General features: G+C 50.3%; 1 protein-coding gene across 2 annotated transcripts; it reads left to right on the top strand.

Moving 5' to 3' along the window:
• Positions 1-131: 131 nt before the first annotated feature.
• TNNC1 (troponin C type 1 (slow)) lies at positions 132-6,304 on the top strand. Of its 2 annotated transcripts, XM_010143331.1 has the most exons (6): positions 132-167; positions 4,101-4,131; positions 4,432-4,578; positions 5,138-5,252; positions 5,360-5,496; positions 6,137-6,304. In XM_010143331.1, the coding sequence occupies exons 1-6, from the start codon at positions 144-146 to the stop codon at positions 6,166-6,168; spliced, it is 486 nt and encodes a 161-aa protein (XP_010141633.1). In that variant the 5' UTR covers positions 132-143; the 3' UTR covers positions 6,169-6,304. The 2 variants fall into 2 exon arrangements, with proteins under 2 accessions (XP_010141633.1, XP_010141625.1); XM_010143323.1 differs by lacking the exon at positions 132-167 and having other exon boundaries at positions 4,056-4,131; positions 6,137-6,168.
• The last annotated feature ends 2,659 nt before the right edge of the window (positions 6,305-8,963 follow it).

The following is an 8,963-nucleotide window of genomic DNA, read 5'->3' on the forward strand; positions in this document are numbered from 1 at the left end:
GACGGGCACAGGCATGGGGGGCTGCTGGTGGGCTGGCCACATCCCCCGGAGCAGACAGCCCCTATATCAGACGGGCTCGCGAGGGCAGTGCCGGCAGAGTGTGACTGTGACGTCCCCCGGCTCCTCGCCCACCCTCTCCAGCCATGGATGACATTTATAAGGCAGCGGTAAGTGCCTCCCTTTGGGACTGTGATTTTGGGGTGGGGGTTTAAAGGTGGGGTTTTTTTTTATTTTATAGTAGATTGTCCAAAGCCGTGACGGAGTTAATTCAATGGAGGAATGCAAATAAGAAATTATTATAGGGTGGCGACTTTTAGTCAACATCGTCATCCAGAACCCAGACCTTTCACACTGATGGCTCTGAAGGTTTCACACTCCTCTTGTAAGCGTGAAACTCTCAACTGTGCTGCTAAATTATTTACAATCACTCTGCTGGTTCCCTGCTGTAAGGCAGGGAGATGGTTGGTAGGAGACCACCAGATATAAATCCCAACAAAATCTTGACAGCATAAGAGGTGGCTGCTGGTTTTAGCCCAAAATGAAGGAGCATTTCCCATGAAATTATTTGTATGGATTAAACCTCACCCTCTTCTTTCTGGTGCTTTATAATTCTGCCATTGCTACGTTTCCCCCTCCTGTAGCTGAGTATTTTTCTGGGAGATTTAAAACACCCCTTGACTTTCGTAAGTTATTTCCAAACGTTCTCCTCTGCTATGCTGCTCCTCCTATCTGCTCTGCAGAAATCCAGAATGTGAGCTACGCTCTCGGGGAACGCCGAGCATCCTAATGGCTATTTTAACTTACACAGCTGCACGCTGCACTCACTGTGTCAACTCAAACTATTCGCTCTGTAATAAGAACACGGCATTATTTTGTAACGTAGACAGACAGCGATACGTGAGTGGACTAAGGATGAAAATAGATTCTGGATTGTGTGGATTGCTATTGTGTCCCTTCCATAACCGGAGTTAAAGTAAGAGCTTTTTGGTGTGGGTTTTTTTTTTTAAATATATAGTTGATCAGGTCTGATTTTAACCAAGGGCACAAAAAATTTATCATGCAAGTCCTATTTTAATCCCAAGGTTTTCAGAGGGAAGAAAGATAGTGCTTGATGCATAACTGAAGAAACTCCCAAAATGTTGACACCTCTCCTGTCTTTTGGTCAGCCCTGGACCTCATGAAATGGAACACCACCCCCCCCCACCACCCCCTGCAGTGATCTCAATAGTGTGAAAAGCCTCAGGAAAGGCTGAAAAATAAAACACCGAGCCCCCCAAACAACACCTCCAAAAGAGAGAAAAATGTGACGAGTAAAATCAAAGAAAATCCAGGCCTCTCTAATTAAGCTTTTTAATTTAATATGTTCTCTGCAACTCAAGACACAGGTTCCCCTTGTTGTTCAGGGACTTCATGCTTGTAATTAGGGAGGAAGACTTTGGCGATGCCCACAGCCAAAAGGGACTGTCCATCAGCTGGGGCAGAGGGCTGGCGGCACGGGCAGAGAGCCCCAAAAGAAAGGGTTCCACACCTGCAAGCTCCAGCTTCTCTCCCAGTCTCTGCCCCAGAAATAGGAACAATCTCCAGGTGAAAGCCATCCCTACTCAGAGCCTGCGGGCTTTAGCGGAGCTGGACCACAGGTGAATTTAGCTGAGAAAAAGGAACTGCAGCAATAGAGAACAAACCAAAAATTCCTACCTCAGATACCAAAAACTTACCCCAAACACAGAGCCCTTGACCAGGGAAACTGGTCATGCAACAGACGTGATGGACTCCCCATAAGGACTTTGTTGCTGGTTTGAAGCTGGAGGCACGCTGGTAAATGTGGGGCTGGAGTCCTGCGCATTAGCTGCCAGGACCTTTACAGAGGCAAAACAAGTCCAAGCCAGGCGCAGCTGAGACAAACGGCTTTTTTTTGTGGATCTGTTCCCCAAGACTTTAACTGTAAGAAAACATTTACCTCAAAAAAAAAAAATTGAAGAACTTCAACTTCACCTGTCTGACTTCAAATGGAAACATGGGATGAAGAGGCGAGCTGATAAAAGCAAAATACAGCAGCTTTGGCATGACTTTTGCCACTGCAGTGCTGTGAGCTTAGCGCTTGCCTTCCCACTCCGCAGCCGGGGAACCCATCCCTGCAGTGACGCGGAGGGAAAAGAGGAATAAAGCTGCGAACAGCAGCCATGTCCAGAGGGCTTTATGAACAGCTCAAGAGGCACCTCTGTAATAAAGGGGCATATAGTTACAATGCATTTAACTTACGTACAGCACAGCTCCACAGCTCTCAGTGCAGTAGTCAAGGAAGCTTCAAAAGCAAGTATTTTTTTATTTGCTGCATGTTAATGGAATATATTACTATGATATTTGTGCCAAACTCCCTGCAGGCAGCCAGAGAACCAACCCAATGGATTTTCATCTTGCCCACTCATGCCTAGATAAGGGTGTGCAAACACAAAGCTATTTTGGGAACATTTTTAGGCTCTGTTAAGCGAGGCTGAGAACAGTGCCAGGGACAAGTGTCCAGATAAAGGGCTACAAGGATAAATACCAAAGTCTGGGAACAATCGGGGAGCTCATCTTTATCTCCAGCACCTCTTTTACCCGGGCTTATAAATAGCGAATGCTCTAAGAGTGTCAAGTTACCTGAGGGGAAGGATGGCATCGTCTGAGGGAGCACTGGGGCTGTCCTCACTCTGCCCAAACAATAGCCATGATGGGCTGCCAGCTCCCTGCCAGCCAGCCTGCCTTCAGCAGTGCTGGCGCCACAGCAGCCTTGAGTTTTCTCCTGCTGTAGCAATCCCACCGCCATCCTTAGTGCTACTTGAAAGTCTTCACCTCCTGGTGTGTGGGATAAGTCTCTCTGCCCGCTTCCCCCAGGCTCTGTCCCACGAAGACAAAAGCACTTTCCCTGCCTCTTACTGCAAGCAGGAAGGATTTCCAGCTGGCTTTTGCAAAACTTGCTCTTTGGGGGAAAGGCATCAGCCTTCCCTCGAAGACAGGGTCCCACAAGCCTGGGTCGCAGGGTTCTGCCCCAGCCGAAACATGGCAGGGATGGGTATTGCACAGGGGTGGTAGCACAATAGCGGGGTCAGGCACCCTCTGCATGGGGCAGAGGTAGTCCTGGCAGGGAGTCACATCCGGCTGACTCCAGAGAGGTTGCTGACTGGCATGGGAAGGAAGAATCAATGTTTTCATGGATGCTACTGACGGGGCAGTTGGACATGGTGCCGGCATCAGCAATTGTAGACAAGCAGTAGCTGCAGGCAGGGATGAAGCCAGAGAGAAATATGTTTAAAGGGGGAATGAGTCAGAGGTGATGGATTCCTCTTTGCTCTCCTCGTTGATTATTTTCATTAATTCATGCTAACTAATAAGCCCCCACTGATCATCTGTGGGGAGTGAAGTAGGGTAGGGTTGGGAGCAATCTGCCAGCCCGTGCTGGCTAATGTCCAGTGGCTCCATGGGCCATTTCTTCAGGGAGATACCCAAACCAGGCTAAAGGGAATAGCAGCTCCCTTCAGAGGGAGAAACTTTGTAATAAACACTGGCCTCAAAGGAAACAGACCAGCTCTTAATGCTCTGGATAGTGCGGGATGTTTTCCTGCATCTAGGGCTAAAAAAAACCTACCAGGGATGGTCTTGTCCACTTCTCCCTCCCCAGGGACCTCTCCAGCACGTCTCACCTCTGACCTGGCCTCAGCTCATGCGTGAGCAGCCCTCAGCAGTGCAGCCGTCCCGCTGTGAAGCCTGCCAGCAACAAGAAATTATCCACAAATGGTTAATGAGATAAATGCTTTTCCCAGCTGGTCTCCCCTACTAGTGCAAAGGCTACTTCTGCTGCATATCAGATGCTGCTGCTCTGGAGAAAAGATGCTTGCTTCCAAGGACTTGGGATTAATTATTTTTTTAAGGGGAGGAATCTCTCAAACTACAAGAAGTTGTGGTATCAAAACCCCACTGGTCATACACACCACAGTCCAGGAGAGGGACTGTTGCAAGGCTCAGCTGAGCTTTGCAAAGGCTGTCAAACTAATAACATGTCCTTTTAACAATTAGTGATGCTGACGAAGAAAAATGACTTGGTCTTTGTGTTTTCTTTACAGGTTGAGCAGCTGACAGAAGAGCAAAAAAATGGTAGGTGCATCTTTAACCTGGCACCGCAGCTTAGTTGAGCTCCTCCGTCAGCAGCCCAGCCTTCCTCTGTAATTACAGCCCAGGAAATGCTTGGGCCAGACTGGCCAAAGCAGGGGATGACCTGGGGATTTTGATCCACCAGCATTTCAAGCCAGGCAGCTTCTGTGTGTGTCCCACCATGCCATGCCCAGGTAGTGCTGGGGCACATGGGCAGGGGAAGCTGTGCCTGGGAGGAGCCCCCTGCCCCAGGGCTACCTGCCTGCAAGACCCCCCCTCATCTCCCCTCCCCTCTCTCCCCAGAGTTCAAGGCTGCCTTTGACATCTTTGTGCTGGGGGCAGAAGATGGTTGCATCAGCACCAAGGAGCTGGGGAAGGTGATGCGGATGCTGGGGCAGAACCCCACCCCTGAGGAGCTGCAGGAGATGATAGATGAGGTGGATGAGGATGGTAAGAGATTTGGGTTTCTTTCAACACATATATAACTGACAATATGGGTTAAAGCCATGTACCAGTGATGACACATCAACAAAGATCCACTGTGTGCAAGTTGGGCAGAAATACCATACTAAATTACCAGAAAATAAAAAAAGCAGTTAAAAATCAGGAAAAAAAAAAAGGAAAACAGTTGTCATTGAAAACAGTGGTACTGTACTGTCCTGCTGGTGCAAAAAGACGCTGCGTGAACACATGCCTGCTGCAGCTTTTATTATTAATACCTAGGTGAGATGGACTCGCCTCCATAGCTGGAATCTTTACTCATCAGTGCTTCCAGCAGGACTTTGAGTTCATTTTGCCTTGGGAAATTGACTGCAAAGGTAACAATTCAGTGATGGAAGTCGCTGCAGGAACCTGGTCACTCACTGCAGTGAGCTGAAAGCTGCCGTTGGCTGCAGGGCTGCTCTCCTGAGTTTTGGTGCTTGGTTACTAAATGGAGATGAGCTCTCCCACTTGGTGTTGCCTGTCCACCCACCGTAGCAGCAGCTGATGGTGTTTATTCTGCCTGCAGGCAGCGGCACTGTAGACTTTGACGAGTTCCTCGTTATGATGGTCCGGTGTATGAAAGATGACAGCAAAGGAAAAACTGAAGAGGAGCTCTCAGATCTCTTCAGGATGTTTGATAAGTAAGAGCATGATTGCAGCATGACAGGGTGGTGGGAGCGGTGCAGCCACCTCAGCTCCCCTTCCCCAGTGTGACTGTCTGCTCCTGAGCTCTTCTGTCCTCACACAGAAATGCCGATGGCTACATCGACCTTGAGGAGCTGAAGATCATGCTGCAGGCCACGGGAGAGACCATCACCGAGGATGACATAGAAGAACTGATGAGAGATGGGGATAAAAACAACGATGGCAGGATTGACTATGATGGTAGGACTCTTCCTTGCATGCAGTTTGGTTGTGAGCCCTTGAGTGCCGCCCCAGGCAGATCCCATGGTCTTGGTTGCCTTCTTGGCCAGGCATGAGCTCACACAGGCAGTGCTGGGCAGTGCCCCTGACCGCAGCTGGTGTTTGCGCAAGGATAGGGCATTTCTTACACTCATGAAATGGTAGTGAGGGCCTGGGGCTGCCTTAACTGCCCCCATGCTCTGAAAACCAGCCTGCACTGAAGCAACCTTGCTTTTTGCTAGAGACCTGCCCATCCTCTCCTGCTCCCTAAAGAGAAGCACCATCTCCCAAGGGCTGTGTCTTTGAATGTGACACTGCTGAAATGACTCCAGACCATTTCTGAACTGAGCTGGTGGCTGCGTCCCTCTCTGGGTTCTCACCTCCAGCACTTTAGTGGCAGCCAAGGGTGACACTGGGCTCCAGTGACATTTCCAGTAGGAGTCACGAGGAGTCCTCGCCATGCTCAGAGGAGCGGTAGCCATTCCCAGCTTGGCCTCTCATACATCAGGGGGGATGGAAAAAAGAGAGAGGGATGGGGAAGGCTGCCAAGAGTGTATTGGCAGCTGGGAGGGCACTTTGAACCCACCTCATACCCCTTGTCTCCAATGTCTTCCCTTGGCAGAGTTCCTGGAGTTTATGAAGGGAGTTGAATAAATCTGAGGCCTGACTGACAGCCTGAATCTCCTGAACCCCTCCAGCTCTGCATCTCACCTCCCAGGCTAAGTCCCCTGGCTACCGGCATGAAGACTGAGTGCTGAGAAGGGTGGCCGCTGGGAAAATAAAACGTGTTAATCCCGAGTGCCTCAGATGGTTGTTCCTTGGAGGTTTAGCGAGAGCTTCACCCTTGTCACCTACTCATGACTAATGGGGCCACTCCTTAACCCATGATGAGCACCTGCAAACTGCATCTGGCAAGGCGACATCACAGCTGACGCTTTAAGCCTCCAAGGAGGCATTTTGCTGCCAGCCCAGTGGCAAAAGCCAGGCCAGTGGGTCCATGGGTACTCAGTGGGGAGCTGCCACCTTGCATCTGACATCACAGCTGACGCTTTAAGCCTCCAAGGAGGCATTTTGCTGCCAGCCCAGTGGCAAAAGCCAGGCCAGTGGGTCCATGGGTACTCAGTGGGGAGCTGCCACGTTGCATCTCCTTCCCCTGCCATGGCAAGCAGGCTCAGGCACTGGTGCCTGCTAGTTTAACTGGAGCTTCGGCAACACTTCAGTGATGAAATGTTAATTAACAACCACTTATGCCATCTCTGAAATCCATGGGTGATGGACAGTCTCTTTCCTCCCCACTCTGGCTGCCCTGAAGGAACACCCCTTTCCCCTCTCCACCATCCTGATGGCCACCCTGCAGCACATGCAGAAAGATGACCTCAATTTTCTCTGGAAATAATAATAAAAGCCATTCCTAAGCTGGACTAGGTGCCTCCTTCCCATCTCACCCAGCCTGGTGGGAGGCAGGTAGTGTCAACCCTGTGGCACTTCACATTCCTCCCGCAGCCCTAAGTAGGAGCCTCACTGCTGTAACTGAAACACCTGAAATTCCCTCAGAAATTACATCTATTTGGGCCACAGGTGCCCTGACCAAGGCACAAACCTGCTTCGGATCTCAGACCCCAAGCATGGGCTGACAGCAGGGCCAAGGAGTACAAGCTATGCTGCCCCCAAGGGCTCCAGGCATCATCTTATCCCATCCCAAGGAAGTGCAGCATTCCTACGGTATTAGCAGCTCTCCCTGCACATAGCTGCCTCCTCCCAACAAGTCACAGCCGCAGCACAGCTCACGCATTGCAGTTGTGTTGCTAAAATCAAATGTTTACCCAAGCAAAATAAACATTGGCAGGGCAAGGTGTCAAGACTGCGTTGGTGCAAGCCCCAGCAATGCTGCCCTCAGCCCTGCTGGGGCATGTCGCCATGCCAACACCCCGCACATGCTGCGCCATCCTTCTGCCTGGACCCCCCAACCCAGCTTTTTATTTTTTCCCCCGTGTAAGTAACACCCTGAGCAGCTCTATTTGATGCGACCCATGTTCTTATCTGCAGCAATAATGAAACATTCAGACCAAACAGGTTGGAGGTGAAAACAGGCATAAGAGAGGTTGTCAGCTGTTCAGAAGGCCACATCAGTGTCTTTCCTCTGGACAACAAGCACCAAGTATTTTGCCCAGCCAAGGCTTCTAACATCAGAGGAACCAAGGAAGGAACATGTCAGCTAGAGCAGCTCATTTTCCTTGAAGCCCAGGATATTTTGCCTAATGCAAACATCTGGCAGAACTGCTCAGAGTCCGAACTCCAGCAGCCCCCAGCCCTCGATGCCATAGCTCCTGCTGATTCAGCAGAACTGCCAGTGCACCAGAAGCCAACAGACACAGAAATGTGCTGGGTCAAACAATCCCACGACAGGCAGCAGTGAGCCACCACCTCATGGTCGCCCGCTCTTTCCAAGCGGAAACCAGGGAAGGTGGTGGCTGGAAAGAGAACACAAAGGTCTTGTGGCAGCTGAAACTTGTTCCTAGAAGAGTAGATGCACTGGCACGATTCAGGCTTTTTTAATCCTTGGACCAGAGGTGCCAGCAGGTCAGCACACTCTGCCTCGAGTCAGAAAAACTGCTGCAAGACCACACACTGACTGTCCTTGAAGAGTAAGCCAGCAAGCGCCCCAGGGTGGAACGCTGCAGGTGGATTTCACTGTTGGCTAAACTCAGAACTGCATCAAGAACATAATGCAAGGTGACAGGCCAACAAGCAGGTTAGATGGCTGAAGAAACAGGAACATCACACACATCCACATGCACTGCTTAGGAAATAAAAGCTCACTGAAATGACCATTTTTTCAGCAAGCAGGCAAAAGCCATTTACCAGCCCTAGACCTATGTGCCCTTAACCCCCAGGCTGAGACAGGAGCTGTGCTGGTGGTGGGTGACAGCAGCCCATGCCACCAGACGCAGTCAGTTCTCAGGCCACTTGATCTGCTCACTTTCGCTGGCAGTAGATTTAATTCTTGTCCTGGTTTGCAGCTTTCCCAGTGTATTCAAGGCCTCTCTTCAGCCCTCAGTAAATTTGCTGTGTGAACTGACTGCAGGAAGATCTGAGGACATTTTGTACCCATCCCCATAGTAAACCTCTGCATCTTACCTACAGCCATGGATCTGCCACCACGGCAATACATCCTGAGCTAAGGTCCATCAGGTAAGCACCGTGCCAAAGCTCCTGTTGTGGAGAAACACCTGCAACTGCCTTGAAACTTGGGCAAAGCAGAACTCAAGTTCTGTTCACTGCTTTTTGCTTGAATATGCTACAGAAAGGTGGTAAAGAGGGGCAGAGCAACATGTATCCAGCCCTACTTTTCATTTTCACTGTGAACATCTACACCCCCAGGGAATACTGTGCCTCACCAGAGCGTTTTGCAATGCTTTGATTTCCCCCCCCCCCCCCCCGTGTCGTCT

Source organism: Buceros rhinoceros, unplaced genomic scaffold (genome assembly GCF_000710305.1).
Source record: "Buceros rhinoceros silvestris isolate BGI_N320 unplaced genomic scaffold, ASM71030v1 scaffold34070, whole genome shotgun sequence".
Classification (NCBI taxonomy): Eukaryota; Metazoa; Chordata; class Aves; order Bucerotiformes; family Bucerotidae; genus Buceros; species Buceros rhinoceros.